The 18,843-nt window shown below is 39.6% G+C and overlaps 2 protein-coding genes across 14 annotated transcripts in view; one reads left to right on the plus strand and one right to left on the minus strand.

The window, feature by feature from the left end:
• GTF2E2 (general transcription factor IIE subunit 2) overlaps nt 1-18,843 on the minus strand; it is a 97,433-nt gene that overhangs the window by 78,352 nt on the left and 238 nt on the right. For 12 of the 13 annotated variants that reach the window (XR_004965672.1, XM_036296665.1, XM_036296669.1 and 9 more), the window contains exon 2: nt 16,470-16,642. Coding sequence is in view for 12 of the 13 variants with exons in the window: in XM_036296665.1 (XP_036152558.1) it covers nt 16,470-16,638 (169 nt within the window). In the remaining variant the exon portion in view is untranslated. Of the gene's footprint in view, nt 1-16,469; nt 16,643-17,764; nt 17,904-18,843 lie in introns of those variants that run through there. The other variant, XM_036296661.1, reaches the window with a different exon arrangement.
• SMIM18 (small integral membrane protein 18) lies at nt 1,929-11,363 on the plus strand. The gene is made up of 3 exons (XM_036296682.1): nt 1,929-2,391; nt 9,898-9,978; nt 10,834-11,363. Exon 3 carries the CDS (start codon nt 10,870-10,872, stop codon nt 11,164-11,166), a length of 297 nt encoding a protein of 98 aa, XP_036152575.1. The 5' UTR covers nt 1,929-2,391; nt 9,898-9,978; nt 10,834-10,869; the 3' UTR covers nt 11,167-11,363.

Here is an 18,843-nt window from a genome sequence, read left to right on the forward strand (position 1 = left end):
AGGCACAAATCCTAATGCTACCCTGCAGCACAAATGCATTCCTTTAGTCACAAGCAAGAACCGGTAAAAAAAAATTCATCATCTATACTTAAAAAAAAATTTTCAGAAGTACACTTTCTATTAGCATGGCATCAGGTCAGAAATTACGAAGTTCCCATGTGGCTGATACATAAGAGCAGAGGTTAAATAAAATAGGGGAGAGTCAATGTCTGGCACCAGCTTGGTAATAATAACTTAAGCAAAAGAATACATTAGAACAACCACAAGTCAAATGTAACAATTGTCAGAGATCCGAAAGAACAGCTTCTAGATGGCAATACTCCCTTGAGATTAGTGAAAAGGCTTTATTGAATATGCTTTCATGAGTCTAAAATGAGACTTCGCATGCAATTTTCCTCTAAAAATAACTGTTACAATTTTGGTAGCTTACTTGACACATTAAAGTCTACTTTACTAATATTTCCCAAAATATCAATAGTAAGAATGAGAATGCCATAGAGGTGTACTTTCCCACTCATTTTTTAAATTATGAAATACTACTTACCTATATGGTTCCTTTTTCAGATGTCCAGGGCCTTTATAACAATAGTAGTAACTAAGCTTCATTGAACACTTACTATTTGCCAAGAGCCCTGCTAAATTATTTTTTCCATTAAATCCCTCCCCAAAATCATATTTAGATACTACTGTCCACTTTTAAACAATAACAACAAAAACAGAATGGTAAGTTGCAGGATATATATTCAAATCCAGGGGTAAACCCTGTGATAATGCCTTGTATAACTGGCCTTTTACACAGATTATGCCATCAGAAATTGGCTATTTTGTCAGAGTATGGAAATTCATAAATGTACATCTAATGTTTTCTTGTTTAACTTTAGTAAAGTAATATAAAGTGTATCCTGTATAAACAACTAGCTGGGAGGACAAAAAAAAAATGATGAGTATATTTAGATTAAGCACTAAATGGTCAATCACAATCCACATAGTTTTGTTTACCAGAGGGTCTCCAGCATTTAACTCATTACTAGCTATAGTAAACAATAAATGTTGCCCTAGCCAGTTTGGCTCAGTGGATACAGCGTTGGCCTTTGGACTAAAGGGTCCCAGGTTCTACTCCGGTCTAGGGGCCGTACCTCAGTTGCAGGTTCCTTCCCGGCCCAGGACCTGGTCGGCACCCATGGAAGAGACAACCAATCGAAGTGTTTCTCTCACATTGATATTTTTCTCAGTCTTTCCCTCTCTCTCCCACTCTAAAAATCAGTGGAAAAACATCCTCAGGTGTAAAACAAACAAACAAAATGTGTACTTCTGAAATGTTTTGTTTTTTCAGTATTTTATGGCCACAGAATGTGATTTACCTATAATTAAAATAAGTCTATATAGCAAGCATTTACACAGCCTATTGTTATAATAGCCACTCCCATAATTAAAAACCTTGATTCTGTTATGCTTAGACCACAACTTTAAATACACCATAAATAAAAACATTCTATTTCAAACATCCAAATAGAGTTCTTTTGCCATTTTAATTCACAGGCTGTCCTGGCCGTGGCTTGGTTGTTTGGAGCATGGTCCCATACACCAGAAGGTGGCAGGTTCAATTCCTGATCAGGGCACATACTCAGGTTTCAGGTTTGATCCCTGATTAGGGCACACACGGGAGGCAACCCATTGATGTGTCTCTCTCAGATGGTTGTTTCTCTCTCTCTTTCTCCCTCCCCCTCTAAAAATCAATTTAAAAAAAAAAGGCATATCCTTGTCTGAGGATTAAAAAAATTAAATACATTTCACAGACTGTTTTTTTAATGTGGGTGGTATACCTATCCTCTCTCAACTAGTAAAGCCAAAAACCTTATTTCTCTCTTTTTTCTCAGAATTTTTCCTCTATTAAACTACCACATGCGAGTAATAAAACACAATAATGAAAGAAAAATATATCTAATTTATAAAATTGTATGCACACCTCCTGGAGAAAACATAAAGCTGATAACCCTGGGCTGTGTTTGTGTCCTAGGTTACTACCTCTCTCGACATTATCTTCAAGCCCAGCACTGAAATATTCACTGAAGGATCTTAAATATTGAACAATGAGGAAACATCAATTTATAGCTAACTTACAAATTCCTATGCAGGAATTTAGCTGAAGGACAAAAAATAAGGCAAGAAAAGGGATGACAGCTGATATCCCAGACAGCTTTATTCACGTTTATGTATGATTTACTCGTAAGGGTGGCAGGACTTAATGCAAATGAATGTAGAGGAAACTGTCAGCTGCCCTGTGGTTCAACCAATAGAAGCACAGCTCCATCTTGGCTGTGCACTAGACTGCATTACAAACAGACTGTACCATCGATACCATCGCTTCAACAGCAGCCCTTCAGACAAGAGGTAGGTTTATATGATTTTTTTCATTCAGTAATACATGTCCTTATGATGCAGTATAAAAATATTTTACCATAAAAATCAAGCAGAAAGCTTTGTTCCTACTAAAAACCAAAATAAGCAATGTATTCATTTCATTGCTTGGCAGGATTTTATTATGGAAACATGAAGACTGCCTGTGCTATTTGAGAGCACCCTTACCATCTGTGCCTTAATGGAAAATTCATGACATTGTCTTTAACCGGATCTATAGCCAGACCTTAGAGTAAACCATAAGCATTTGATTTTAAATGGTTATTTGCTAATTTTATTTTCTCTGAACTATTTCATTTCAGCAGTTTGGTCTGCCTTAAACAAAGGATTTTTCTTCAAGAAAAATCTAAACTAAAAGCGAATCTTGGACTAAAGCTTTCTGATTATATATGTGCAAATTATATTGGCTAGTAAAAAGCAGTTGCTTACAAAAAAAGTTTGATATATTTTAACAAATATGAGAAAATAATTCAGATTTATTTGATTTTGTGAATCTATAAAAATCACAACTGTGATCTTTATATAAAAATAAAAAGACCATAAAGGTACCATTATGTAGGCTGCATTTTATTATAAAGAAATAGATAATTTCTAGAGCTTCAGACTTTCTAACATTTTAATTTCCTTACATAAGTAAAATCCTAAAGTCCATATTACTGTAATGTTCAAGTTATGCTATTTTTAAATGAAAACCTTTTTGAAATAGCCTTTCATTTTTGCATATGGCACAAAAAGATATAACAGTAACTTCGATGTTAAAGTTATTCTCAAATTTACCCTCACAATAAATATGAAGTGTTACTAATTCACTGCATTTAGAAATAAAAATATGTCTAAGGAACTGGTTAAGGTAGGATAGTACAGTACCTTTCAAAGTACTAATATTACTTTCATGGCTCAGATTAACCATTCATGTCTACTAAAAATCAGTAGCAATTGCTGACCAAATTTCTAATTTTATAATATTCAAGCATGAAAATATCATTATTTAGTAGATGCTAGAGTTCAAAGATATTACCTATAAATGTTAACCTAAAGATCCAACTTCTGCCCTTTTCTTTGCTGGGTAAATCTATTTAAAGAACTTTTTTTTTTTTCATAATTTTTATTTCTTTTATTTCTTAGCCTGCATATAGCTAATATAAGTAAAGTGTCCCTTATAAAGACTACAGGTTGCTATAAGAAGATATTAGATCTCTCCAGGTTCAGCACAATGGGGTTTGTTACCTAGAAAACATTCCTGTTTGCCATACAAAGTATGGGTACCCAAAAAGAGTCGCAGATAAAATAAAAACTACTTTGCAAAAAACAAAAAAACAAAAAGTTAACTTGTAACTCAAATTTCAGGTAAACTGTAAACTAAAACCCCTACCACCTACATTGTTTTAAAACCATAATCAGTCTACATTTCCCTGGTAACACATCTCTAGTTAGCACAGATGTAGGCTTATTGCTGTTTCACTGAACTGGCTAGAGGCATGGCCTGTCTCAGAGAGTTCCAAGGCTAAGTGTATTGCTCTATTTGTAAAGGCCATTATTATTAATTGATCATATTTCAAAGTGACATGCTTAAAAGGCACTAGAAAATTCAATTCAAGGGCTTTTACCATAATACAGCAAAAGCATAAATTTATTCTGATTTGGCAATTCAAGGTTTCAAAACAGTTCCTAGTCTTAGCCCCATAAATAATTTCACTAGAACCTTTTGAAATGGGAGGAAAAATACGTGAAGGTAATTATTCCAAAAATAACAAACTAAAGAAGTATATGGTATTTACCTTAACACTTCCCATTCCTGTAATGAAATTTTACTTTATTGTTTTAATATATTTTTATTGATTCCTGAGAGAGGGAGAGAGAGAGAAACATCAGTGATGAAAGAGAATCATTGATGGGCTGCTCCCTGCATACCCCTTAACTGGGGATTGAACCCACAACCAGGCATGACCAGAATTACCCTTGACCAGAATTAAACCTGGGACCCCTTCATTCCACAGGCCAATGTTCTATCCACTGAGACAAACTAGCTAGGGCTATAATGAAATTTTAAAGGGGTTAAGGGGGATGCAAAAAAGTACAGACTTTTCTTTGTCTTGTTGTGGGTTTTTTTGCCATTTTCTCTTACTTTTCAAAAGGCATGTTTATAGCATTTGCTTGATATAAATTTACATTTTAGTTTCAAAAATATAGTCTCAGGATATTAAAAAAATTCTAATGGCAAATATCTTTTTGCATGTCTATTTATGTCTAATCCAAAGTAAATTCATTTTACCCTAAATTTAACACAAAAAATCACTAGAGCTCTACTGTACTTTGGGAGAAAAAATAAATCACATGAAATATAAGGTGAAAAATGATTACATATTATAAGGGTTTACTATTTTCAGCTATTCCCAAAAGCTAACTAGAAAGTGAATGTTTTAAGCTGCTCATCAGTTATCAATGCACTTACAGGGGGCACACTGTCATCATTTGTAACATAAACCTGACATGTACATACTCTTTCCTAAACTGCTTAGATGCTTCTAGCAAAGCTTACAATGCCCTGGGAGATGGCATACACTGCTGTCCACTGTATTATTACAAGCATTATGTATGATAAGCATATCTATATGAATAAGATATGCAGTCTAATCAAAATGACAGTGTTTGCCCTAGCTCAGCCGTGGGCAAACTACGGCCCGTTTGAAATGAATAAAACTAAAAAAAAAAAAAGACCCTTTTATGTAATGATGTTTACTTTGAATTTATATTAGTTCACACAAACACTCCATCCATGCTTTTGTTCCGGCCCTCTGGTCCAGTTTAAGAACCCATTGTGGCCCTCGAGTCAAAAAGTTTGCCCACCCCTGCCCTAGCTGGTTTTGCTCAGTGGATAGTGCGTCAGCCTGTGGAATGAAGGGTCCTGGGTTCGATTCCAGTCGAGGGCATATACCTCAGTTGCGGGCTCTTCCCCAGCCTGGGCCTTAGTCAGGACTCATGCAGGAGGCAACCAATCGATGTGTTTCTCTCACATCGATGTTTCTCTCTGTCTTTCCATCTTTCTTCCACTCTCTCTAAAATCAATGGAAAAATATCCTTGGGTCAGGATTTAAAAAAAAAAAAAAAAAAAAAAGAGTGTTTGATAATCCTAATTTTTTAGAATCCAGAAATCTCAATAAATGTACGAAATAGATATAAAACACAATAGATTTTTAAAAGCCAAAGGTAAGGAATACTTTTAAAATATATTTGGTTTTGAGTAAGTAATATAGTCAAACGGTTCAAAACCTAAAAGAATGTCCAGTTGGTGTGGCTCAGTTGTTGAGTAGTATGAATCAGGAGCACGGATCGATTCCCAATCAAGGCACATGCCCAGGTTGCAGGCTTGATCCCCAACGTGGGGCATGCAAGAGGCAGTCAATCAATGATTCTCTCTCATCACTGATGTTCCTATCTCTCCCTCCCTGAAATCAATCAAAATATAGTTTTAAAAACCTAAAAGAATGTAACCAGGTATATCTAGAGAAATCTCACACACACCCCTGCCCCCCAAATCTACTGTCCACCTAAGCCCACAAGTAATCACTGTTTGTATATTCAAGATTTTGTGCAGATACAAGCAAATAAAAATATATATTTCCCCCTTTCCTATACATGCTGTACTGTACCTTGCTCTTTTCACTTAACATATCCTAAAAATCTTTCCATATCACCACACAATTACCTCATCCTATCTAATAATAGACAAACATGGTAACTGACCGTACCTTCGCTATGCCTCCCATTGGCTAATCGGCATGATATGCAAATTAACCTCCAACAAAGATGGCGGCTAATTTGCATACTGCAGGCAGGGCAGGACACCGGGAGCCACCATCCAGGCCCCTGTGTGCAACCCCAGGAGCCGCCAGAAAGCCAGGCCGCAGGCAAGACGATCCCCTGGGACCCAGGAGCCCCCTTGCCTGCGGCCCGTGATCGTGATCGGAAAGCCAGGCCGCAAGGTGGCCCCCTGGAACCCAGAAGCCCGTGTGCGAGGTCTGCAGGCGAAGCAGCAATCAAGCTATGAGGGGGAGGGTGGGAGGCAGAAGGAGCTACGGGAGCAGCTCTGGCCAGACTGAAGACTCCCGCTGGAGCGAGGAGCAAAAACTGAAGGCTCAAGCCACAGCAAAGACTGTGTCCAGAGCGAAGATGGAAGGCGGTGGCCAGAGTGAAGGTCTGGGTCCCAGGTGCCAGAGGAAAACTGTTGCTGGCAGCCAGGGGAAAGAAGGCCTACTGCACGAATCTTCGTGCAACAGGCCTCTAGTTCATGAATAACAGTCAATTGGGTTGATAGTCTATATTAACTTTAACCATAAAAATAGTTCACTAATGGGTACAAGTTAACTTCAAATAATTAAATTTAGTTGTGTGTCTGCCTGCCTGCCTGCCCCTACTTCCTCTCCTCCCCTTCCACTCCCTCCCTCTATTTATTTATGGGGGAAAGGGCCTGAAAAAATTTTAAGCAATTCATTTATACCTCAAAAATAAACAGAATATGAAGCTACTTAAACCAACTTTCTAATCATTTTTAAATCTCATTTTGAAAAAGTAACTTAGTCTTTACAAATTCTCCCATTTTAAAGTCAAAACAAATAAAAAAAAGGCCTACTCATAATAGATTAAAATACAAAGTAAGAATTTCAGTATAATTTCAACCATGTATGAGTTATAGATTTATATAGCCAATTTCTAGGAAGAAAGAACAATAATTAAAAGTTTGATATGTTTGGGAGATAGGATTCTGGGTAAAACTTTTAGATTTTTTTAAATTGTATGATATTTCTGAAATCAATAGTATACTAACACTTTAAATTAACATAAAGTTAATTAATAAGGTAGATTAAACTAATTTGAGGGGCATAATGTGGAAATTGCCTCACTCTTTCTCCTCCCTCCCTATTACTGTTTCCTTGTAGTCACTGGTAATGCAGATTTAGAAGAAAACCCCTCAGATTTTTTCCCCCCAGAGATTAAAAAGGAATCAACCTGAAAGGCCTTAACCAAAAATCTAAAAAATACTTTCATCAATACTGGAAAGGTCCCAGGGATAGCACAAGCAAAATTATTACATAGACCCTTATGTCATTTTTTCCTATTCTACCTACCCATATAAGTGGCACTGTCCCCTACTTCCCCAAGGACCTACTATTCTTCCTTTCCCTCTCTATTTGCTCTGCTTTTCAAAAAGGGCCTGAAACTCATTCATACTGAAGTAAAAATAACTGTAACAAAGTGTGTTACCCCTCCCAGGAATATCTGCATCTTAGTAGTGCTAAAAATCTTAAAGGAGTTCCAAAGCTGAACTTATTGTAGGGTGGTGTGTGCCATGAAAGACTGGATCAAAAAGGACTTAACTTATGTTTCCATTTAGTCTGTTTCTGTGGGTTACTTGACTATTTGTGTGCATGATGATTGGAACAGAGGCAGCAATAATGGAGAAGTTAGAGAGGTAGCCTATCAGGAAATCTACATTATATAACTCTATGTGAATGGCACCCCACAATACAATATGAATGGTGCTCCCTGGAGCTGTCAACATTGCAACCCTGCTCTCTATACAGTGATGGCGAACCTATGACACGCGTGTCAGCGGTGACACGCGAACTCATTTTTTTGGTTGATTTTTCTTTGTTAAATGGCATTTAAATATATAAAATAAATATCAAAAATATAAATCTTTGTTTTACAATGGTTGCAAAGATCAAAAAATTTCTATATGTGACACGGCACCAGAGTTAAGTTAGGGTTTTTCAAAATGCTGACACACCGAGCTCAAAAGGTTCGCCATCACTGCTCTATAAGAACATGCTCTGGCCCTGGCTGATGTGGCTTAGGTGATTGAGCGTTTTCCCGTGCACCTAAAGGTCACTGGTTCAATTCCTGGTCAGGGCACATACCCAGGTTTTGGGTTTGATCCCCAGTTGGGGTGCATGTGGAAGGCAACCAATCAATGTTTCTCTCTCACTTTGATGTTTCTCTCTCTCAAATCAATAAACATATTTTTAAAAAATGCTCAGAAGAAAAAAATTCAAAGGCCAGAAGAGGGTAACTTTGAAAGGCTAATTCTCCAGATATAGTTTGAAAATGATGTAATGTAACACATACTGGGTTACAGACAACATATTTTTGTATGTCCCAGAACTAATAGAAGCAATTGGTTCAATTACGGTACATTAGTCTGTTATCCTTCATTTCAAGATAAAGGATCCCAAGCACCATAAAACTGAAGAATTCTTGCCCAGACAGTGTGGCTCAGGAGGTCACAATTCGATTCCCGGTCAGAACACATGCCCAGATTGAGGGCTTGATCCCTGGTGTGGAGCATACAGAAGGCAGCCTGATCAATAGTTCTCTCTCATCATTGATGTTTTTCTCTCACTCTCTCCCTCCTCTCTGAAGTCAATAAAATATATTTTACAAAAAAAAAAACCTGAAGAATTCTTAAATCCAAAAAGAAAAATAAATTGAAGCCTTTACTTTTGGCCTCAGATCATCAACTTAACCTTCAAACACATGAAAGAAGGAACCAAGTCCATCCAGAGAGGTGAAGGGAATTGTCAAGCAAATCTGACTTAAGAAAACAAGAACCTTAGAAGATATCAATTTATCAAGCCCAAAGTTTTAAAATTATATCTATAAAGGAAACAAAGAAATCTAAAGGAATTATATTGTTACTAGTGCCCCGGTGCATGGATTCATGCAGATTGAAAGGAAATTAATTAGAAAGTGGCCAACAGAACAGGACTGGGCGAGATGGGCCGTACATGCCCTGGAGCCAACCTCCCAAGGTCTCTTCTCTGCCAGCCCCTTCTCGGCCAGCCGCACCTGAGGCGGCGCTGAGGCTTGAAGAGCATCTGTGGAGTGAGCAAGGTCCCTCCGGATGGTGGGGTCCTTCGGCCTGGCCTGTGGGGATCAGGCCAAAACCGGCTCTCTGACATCCCCCAAAGGGTCCTGGATTGCTAGAGGGCAGTTTTCGGGTGATGTAACCCAGAATCGGCTACCTCCTCTCTGGTTCGGGGGTGCATCACCCAAGAACCGCTGCTGCCAAGTCACCACAGCTCAGCACCTCCTGCATTGAGTGTCTGCCCCCTGGTGGTCACTGTGCATCATAGCTGCCGGTCGGACGGTCCCTTAACCTTTTATATATATAGAGATAGATGGCTTTAGGTTTTAAGTCACTTTTTAATCTTTAACACTCTCAAATCAGGGCAACAAATCCCAGGTCAACAAGAGCAAAAGTTAATGCAAGAATACTGAAACTTTAACTCACTAGCTAATTTTGTGAAATGGAATAATTCAATAAATGATAACTTTGGGGCATTAAATTTGCCTGTTTTTTAAAATATATGTATAGGTCATTTAGGCACATGAAACATTTAGACACAAATAAAACTAAGATTTTAATTTCTTCATAGGCAACTTAATTTAACTTTTCTTTCTCTACTATTTTTCACTCAGCCACTATTCCCTGATTCAGGTCCCTGTCCTCGAAGTTTAAAGGAGTGGAAATAGGAGCCGAAAATACACAGAACTAAGAAGGTGAGAGGATCCACAGGGCATTTTAAAGAATATAACTTTAAAACGCAAAGAGTTCCTGACCACTTCTTTAGTCAAACTTTAAACCAATGCAGCTGCCTTTTTTCCCTTCCCAGTTAATTTCAGTGTATGAATATTAAAAATACATACTTGTTAACAAATAATATACACAGAAACATATAGTATGGTTTACAGACTACAGTGGCATAGATACAGAAAAAATTAGCCAGGCCACTGTGGCTCAGTGGTTGACTGTTGAACTAGGAGATCACAGTTTGATTGCCGATCAGGACACATTTCCCGCCAGAACTGGTTTGGCTCAGTGGATAGAGCGTCGGCCTGCGGACTCAAGGGTCCCGGGTTCAATTCTGGTCAAGGGCATGTGCCTTGGTTGCCGGCACATCCCCGGTGGGGGGCATGCAGGAGGCAGCTGATCGATGTTTCTCTCTCATCGACGTTTCTAACTCTCTATCCCTCTCCCTTCCTCTCTCTAAAAAATCAATAAAATATATATTTTTTTTAAAAAAAGACACATTTCCGGGTTTCAGGCTAGACCCCCCATTAGGGGATGTGCAGGAGGCAACCTATCAATGATTCTCATAATTGATGTTTCTATCCCTCTCTCCCGCTCCTCTCACTAAAATCAATAAAGACATTTTTTTTTAAAAGAAAAAATTAACACCATTAAATGTGTTTTTAAATTTACTTATTGAATTAATACCATTCAGGCATTAATTCTGGCAGATAAGGAAGACTCAGATCGCCTATATAAATTTATTAACAAATCTTAGCACTGAGATTTGGATTGCTAAATCTGTAGAGTCTGGTTACATATATTCATTTTCTATCTTTTTATAGATTCAAAAGAACAATACAAGAAGTGGAATCCTAAGAATGGCCTCCCTGAGCTCCAGCCTATGGAATGAAACCACCACATCTGTTTATCAGTACCTTGGTTTTCAAGTTCAAAAAATTTACCCTTTCCATGATAACTGGAACACTGCCTGCTTTGTCATTCTGCTTTTATTTATATTTACAGTGGTATCTTTAGTGGTGCTGGCTTTCCTTTATGAAGTGCTTGACTGTTGCTGCTGTGTAAAAAACAAAACGGTGAAAGACTTGAAAAGTGAACCTAACCCTCTTAGAAGCATGATGGACAACATCAGAAAACGTGAAACTGAAGTGGTCTAGCACTCTACATAAGATGAGCAAAATCTCTGAAAACAGCCTTCAACTTTGGAGAAAAAAATTTTCTGAGACCAACTGTTATTATAAAATTGACTGACTTTGAATGATTAAGAGATTTCTACTAGAACAGTGGTTCTCAACCTTCTGGCCCTTTAAAAACAGTTCCTCATGTTGTAACCCAACCATAAAATTATTTTCGTTGCTACTTCATAACTGTAATGTTGCTACTGTTATGAATCGTAATGTAAATATCTGACATGCAGGATGGTCTTAGGCGACCCCTGTGAAAGGGTTGTTCAACCACCAAAGGGGTCATGACCCACAGGTTGAGAACGGCTGTACTAGAAGAAAAAGACAAGTTAAATATGTATTGTGTGTGTGTATCCCTTTCATTAAACATACAGTAAAACTTCATAAATGTGAATAACTTACCAATCTCTTTAAAATGACACTTTAAAAACTTATGCCGAAACCGGTTTGGCTCAGTGGATAGAGCGTCGGCCTGCGGACTGAGAGGTCCCGGGTTCGATTCCGGTCAAGGGCATGTACCTGGGTTGCGGGCACATCCCCAGTAGGAGATGTGCAGGAGGCAGCTGATCGATGATTCTCTCTCATCGATGTTTCTAGCTCTCTATCTCTCTCCCTTCCTCTCTGTAAAAAATCAATAAAATATATTAAAAAAAAAAAAAAAAAAAAAAAAAAAAAAAAAAAAATAAAAACTTAGATAGCCCGGCCGGCGTGGCTCAGTGGATAGAGCATCGGCCTGCAGACTGAAGGGTCCCAGGTTCGATTCTGGTCAAGGACATGTACCTTGGTTGCAGGCACATCCCCAGTAGGGGGTGTGCAGGAGGCAGCTGACCAATGTTTCCCTCTCATCGATGCTTCTAACTCTCTATCCCTCTCCCTTCCTCTCTATAAAAAAATCAATAAAATATATTAAAAAAAACTTAGATAAAAGATTCCTAGAATTCAATATTAAGCAGCAAAAGGGAAACTGGAAAATATAAGCAAGGCTAATGATGCCAAAGCAACTTATATCTAAACAAATTATGTGGACTAAAAAATAGAGTACTATGCCCTGGCCAGTGTGGCTCAGTTGGTTGGAGTATCTTCCCGTGCACCAAAGGGTCACACGGGTTTGACTCCTGGTCAGGGCACATACCCAGGTTGTGGGTGTTCGATCCCAGATCAGGGTGCATACAAGAGGCAACTGATCAATGTTTCTCTCTCTCTCAACTGATCAATGCTTCCCTCCCCCCCCTCCTTCCCTCCATCCCTCCCTCCCCCTTTCTCCTCTCAAAAAATCAATTAAAAAAATAGAGGGGAGCAATGGGGGGAAAGGGGGAACATCCTATATAATAAAAGCGTAATATGCAAATTGACCTAAGGTCAAACAGCGGGACGACCATCCAGGACCAGGCTATGACACCCACTGGCACCAGGCCAGTCAAGGCAGTGGAATGCGATTGGTTGGGGGCCCAGCCATTGCCCCATGATCACCCCACAGAGGGAGGCCCAGGCCACCAGCCAGGGGCGGGCAATCAAATGGGGGGCTCCACGATTGCCCCAAAGAGGGAGGCCCAGGCCACCGACCAGCAGGCTGCAGCGGGTGGGCGGGGCCTCCCTTTTCGAGGGAAGCCCGGGTCCCGGGTGCGGGCGGCAGGAGGGAAGCCAGTGCTGGCAGCTGGAGAAAGGAAGGCCTACTCTTGAACGAATATCCTGCATCGGGCCTCTAGTCTGTAATAATCTCAACAATAAAGATTTTTTTTTAAAAAAAGAGTATTACATCTACATGTATTCTGGTAATAAAAATACTTCCTCTTAAAGTCCCTACTTATTAAAAAGCAGTATTTTCTAGTTTACTGAAGACAACTTACACGTTTTGAAAGTAGGATTACTTTAACAAAAATCTCAAAATACTCAGAAAGGTCACAAGTAAACTTGCATAAAAATTTTATTAAATGGACTAACTGTTGCCCAGCCGGTGTGGCTCAGTGGTTGAGCATCAACCCAGGAACCAAGAGGTTGCTGTCAATTCCTGGTCAGGGTACATGCCCGGGTTGCAGGTCAATCCCCAGTAGGGGGTGTGCAGGAGACAGCTGATCGATGAGGTTCCTCTCTTATGGATGTTTCTATCTTTCTATCCTTCTTCCTTCCTCTTTCTAAAAATAAATAAAAACTTTTTTCTTTTTTTAACATGGACTAACTGTTGAAATACAAGGTCTAAGAAGGGTCAGGTTATCTTCAAGCTAAGACTTACTAGTACACCCCCTAAACTGCATTTCTTGAGCTTGTGCTTTCAGTTTGCTTCTCATATTCACACTCTCAAGGACTAAGATACCCAATGTAGAAAAGACTGCAAAATAAAAGTCAAGATAGGATCTCTCAACACCTGTTAAGAAATAACAGTTTTATTTCTTGGAATTCCATTGACTATACACGTATTAATTTTACTAGAGGCCCGGTGCACAGTCCCTCGGCCTGGCCTGCACCCACTCGAAATCTGGGACCCCTCAGGGGATGTCGGACTGCCAGTTTCGGCCCGATCCCCGCAGGCCAGGCCGAGGGACCCCACTAGTGCACGATCGGGGCCGATGAGGGACCGCGGGAGGGCTCCAGGGCATGTCCGGCCCATCTTGCCCAGTACCCATAGGCCGGACCCCAGCATCAAGCTAACCTACCGGTAGGAGTGTCTTCCCCTGGTGGCAGTGTGCATCATAGCAACTGGTCGAATGAATGGTCAGACACTTAACATATTAGGCTTTTATTATATAGGATAACCCTAATACTTTTTTGCTACTGCCCATGCCTTTAGGGCAGAAATGCCACTCCTGAAAATTTATTGAGCAATTAGTTCAAAAGAAAAAAGAAAAAAGCTCAAGATACAAAGATGTTTATAATAGCATTACTAAAAATAACAAAAAGTTGGAAATAACAGCTTAAATGTGGCACATTAACTTAACAGATTATTAAGAAGTTACTGAAAATTATGACAAAATAGAAAATATTTGCTTTATAAAGTGAAAATATCTGTCATTTTCAATTTAGAGAAGCCTCACTGCCGATCTGAAATAGCTTTTCCACAAAATATTTTTTATATATTTTCTAACATTAGTAACATATCCAGTTTTCAAAGGACTTGTGAAATATAAGTATTCAAAATACTTTGGTAGTCAGGAACTATTCTGAGCATTGTTAAAACCACATTTCCATAAACAATAAATTTTGGGTCCTTGCCCCAGATGGAAAGCATATAGGTTCTTTAACTAGATTATTTGATAATGTACACTATCAACTTTTCCCTACCTTACCCTGTAATTTATTTAATCACTCAACGAATAAGTATTGAATGCTTCTATGTCTGAGGGATTAGGTTACAATAGCAAACAGTAATCAATTCATCCAGCCAGTGTGGTTCAGTGGTTGAAAGTCAACCTATGAACCAGGAGGTCATGGTTCAATTCTGGGTCAGAGCATATGCCCGGGTTACAAGTTTGATCCCCAGTAGGGGGCATGCAGGAGACAGCCGATCAATGATTCTCTCTCAGCGCGGATGTTTCTATCTCTCTCTCCCTCTCCCTTCCTCTCTGAAATCAATAAAAGATATATTTTTTAAAAAAACAATTATAAAACTCTTAGGAGAAAACAGTAAATTTTCATGACCTTAGGTTAGGCAAAGATTTCTTAGATATGACACCAAGAGCACAAGTGATAAGAAATTGGATCGAGAAATTACATCTGGATTATATAAAGAACTCTTACAAATCCATAGTAAGAAAACAACCCAATATTTTTCTAGTGGGCAAAAAATGTGAACAGACATTTCACCAAAGAAGACACATGAATGGTCAAATAAGCACATGAGATGACATCCAACATCATTAATCATTAGAGAACTGCATATTAAAACCAAAATACCATTTTAGATCCATTAGAATGACTATGATCAGAAAGACAGGAATAACAAGTCTTGGCAAGAATAAGAAAAGAATGAAACCTTCATACATTAATGGTGAGAATGTAAAATAGCACGACCATTTTGGTAGTTCCTTAAAAAGTTAAACATAAAGTTACCACATGACCCAGAAATTCTACTCTTAGGTCTCTTTACAAGGAAAAAATAAAAAGATGTCCATATAAAGACTTATCCATAAATGTTCATAGCAGCACTATTCATAGTAATCAAAAAGTGGAAGGAATATAAATGTCTATTAATTGGCCCTAGCTACTTTGGCTCAGTGGATAGAGCGTCGGCCTGCAGACTGAAAGGTCCCAGATTCAATTCCGGTCAAGGGCACACGCCTAGGTTGCGGGCTCTATCTCTAGTATGGAGCATGCAGGAGGCAGCCGATCAATGATTCTCTCTCATCATTGATGTTTCTATCTCTCTCTCCCTCTCCCTTCCTCTCTGAAACCGATAAAAATTAACTGGTGCATGGATAAACAAATTGTGGTATATCCCTATAATGGAATACTCTTCAGCAATAAAATGGAATGAAGTCCTATTACATGCTCCAACATGGATAGAATTCTGGACAAAATACAGCAAACTGAATTCCACAACAAATGAAAAGATTATATACTACGACCAAGGATTTTTTCCAAGAATTCAAGCTTGGTTTAACATATGAAAATCAATGAACATAATATACTGTTGTTATTAAACGATCAAGTTAGTGTTCTTTAGTCTAACAGATACTAAGTAAAAAAGAAGCCCCACACTAAGGACCACATATTGTCCAATTTCACATATATGAAATATTCAGAAAAGACAAATACAGAGACAGAAAGTAGATTATTAGTTGGCTGGGGTGGAAATAAGGAACAACTGCAAATGGGCACAAGGAATCTTTTGGGGGTGATGGAAATGTTCTAAAATTGGATTTTGCTGCCTGGCTGGCATGATTCAGTGGTTGAATCAGGAGATTGAACCTTGAATCAGGAGATCATGGTTCAATTCCCGGTCCAGACATATGCCCAGGTTGCAGGCTCAATCCTCTGTGTGGGGCGTGCAGGAGGCAGCTGATCAATGATTCTCTCTCATCATTGATGTTTCTATCTCCCTCTCCCTCTCCCTTTCTCTCTGAAATCAATAAAAATATATTTTTAAAAATAAAATAAGATAACCTAAATTCTAACTACAACACAAGACTTTTAACATCTTAAGAGCAAAATATTCTCTCATCATTACATCCTTTCTACTTAAAGTGCCTAACAATTGATGAATGAACTGAAAAATGAACTTGCCATTACTAAACCGTTTTCTGAAAAATAAAAACTAAACAGTTCTAGTCAATTTTACTAACCTGAATTTTGTTTAGAGCCTGATGACCCTCCATGTTCTAGTTTTGCCTTCTTCTTCTTCGATGATGATGAAGTTGATGACTCAGAAGGTACTGAACGTTTTTCTACTACAGGAGTGGAAAGAGCTCGTTTTTTGAACAGCTCCCTTTCTCTCAAAAGGCTTGGATCCATAATGCTGCAAAGATAAAAGTCAGTACCTTTGATACAGATTCCAGTCACTCAAACCTATATGCTAAATTTGTAAGTCTCAACAAGAGTTACTTCCCAAACAAAATTATCTTGTTACGAGTTGTCTAGCATTTGTACTCACTGACTCATTCACTCAAAAAATCTTTAATGAGGGCCTATTATTGTGCCAAACACTGTGCTAGGCATTAGTAAAGAGAAATAGAATTGTTCTCTAAAACTCTAGAACTGCACACTCCAACTTGGTAGGCGCTGGCCACATGTGCCTATTGAGCACTGAGTGGGGCCAGAGTTGAGATGTACTCTAAGTGTAAAATATACATCAGATGGAAAAGACTTAGTACAAAGAACAGAACTTATAATACTGCTAATGACATATTTTCGACTGATTCTACACTGATGTGATATTTTAGATATACTGGATTAAGGAAAATATTAAAATTAATTTACCCTAAATTTTTTAGAAACCATGGCTACTAGAAAATTGTAAATTACATGTCTGACTCACACTTGAAGCTTACATTGCAATTCCATTGGACAACACTGCTCTAGAAACAACATCGAGAATGCTGTCTACAGCCTAACCGGTTTGGCTCAGTGGATAGAGCGTCAGCCTGCGGACTGAAAGGTCCCAGGTTCGATTCCAGTCAAGGGATGTACCTCTGTTGAGGGCACATCCCCAGTAGGAGGTGTGCAAGAGGCAGCTGATCGATGTTTCTCTCTCATCGATGTTTCTAACTCTCTATCCCTCTCCCTTCCTCTCTGTAAAAAATCAATAAAATATATTTTAAAAAAAATAAAAAAGTAGGGGAGACAAGCCTAAAACAGGAAGCATCTGTTTATTTCCCCTTGTAAAGACAGGTGATTAACCCAGGCTCTGAAGCATGATTTAAACACAAACTTAAATAAAAAGCCTTAAGTTGAAGGAGACCTAAGTGCTTATGGCATTTGATCCTCAGGACCCGATGAGATCAAAGGTATCCATTTTAATTACTCTTTTAAAATGTAAACTCGGAAGTGAAGAGTTATGGTTAAGGTCACATCAGCTGGAAGTCCTTGGACCAGAACCCAAATAGCCTAACTCCCTAACTCAGTGCTCCACGATCCACACCTGAGTCACTGGTTAAGCCTCGAGTCTAAACATGTAACTCTGGGTCACATGTTATTTATTTACTGCTTGTAAGCCCGGTGCTCAATGCTTTCCTGTTCTCAAATGCACGCTTCTTGAAGGCCAGGATTTCTCTCTCGGCGCTCCGAGGCCTTCCCCGGCATGGTGGCCCAAGGGGCACTTGATTCGGGGGTCAGGAGGCTCCGATCCGGATCCAGTCCTCGGTTTGGGTGGCCTTTATGACTCCTTACTCCACACCTGAAACGCTGGTAAAGTCCCGTGTGTAAAAAGTGTGACACCGATCACAGTCAAAGGCCCAGAGCAGAAAGCCAAATGGCTATCGCCAACGAAAGCTCCGCCCAACTTTGCCTCCTTCCTTTAGAAGACCCGTCACTATTGGCCGAGTTTTACATGCGTGGTCCACAGGGCACACAGCCCTGCCCGTGTTACACTGAAAACACTACCACTCTGGGACTTCACGTGCCCACGTGTCACGGGCACCGAGAAGCCAACATTAAGTCACAATCTCCTGACTCCACGTTCTTTCCCGTAACATCGTTCGGCTTCTCTCAACCTTTCCACTCTCCTCTTGGGCTTCGGTCGCTGCCTAAGCCTCCGAGGTGCCACCGGCACCCAAGGACCCTGCGATGAATGGCGGCAAGCTGAGAAGCGGCTGCTTACATCCCAAAGGTGGGAGAGAAATGGACCGCGGCGAGTCGTTTCGAGAACACCTTCAGGCTTTGCAGGAAACCACCATTAGACACGAGGTCTCCAAAAGGCAGCTTACAACAAACAACAGTCCGCGGACGAGCATCTCCATCACAGCCTTTAGCTGGCGGGACACCGTGGCTCCCCGAACTCCACACCCAGGGTCCGCTCAGCTCCTGCTAAGGTACACTTGGGGGCGAGGACGAGGCTCACCGCGAATTCCCCCTTCCCACCCAAAAGTTTGCTCCCTAAACCGCCGGCCTCAGACAATGCTCCCAAGAAGTTGTTCGGATGTTGAGGTGTTTCGCGCAGAGCACGGCAGCCCCAGCCACCCGGAGGGTGGAAACCGCGCTCGCCCCGCCGGAGGCGGCGTC

This window comes from Myotis myotis, unplaced genomic scaffold (assembly GCF_014108235.1).
Source record: "Myotis myotis isolate mMyoMyo1 unplaced genomic scaffold, mMyoMyo1.p scaffold_m19_p_3, whole genome shotgun sequence".
Classification (NCBI taxonomy): Eukaryota; Metazoa; Chordata; class Mammalia; order Chiroptera; family Vespertilionidae; genus Myotis; species Myotis myotis.

What these genes read in the sequence shown, in the direction of transcription:
- SMIM18 (XM_036296682.1), top strand. Translation starts at nt 10,870, where the DNA reads ATGGCCTCCCTGAGCTCCAGCCTATGGAATGAAACCACCACATCTGTT.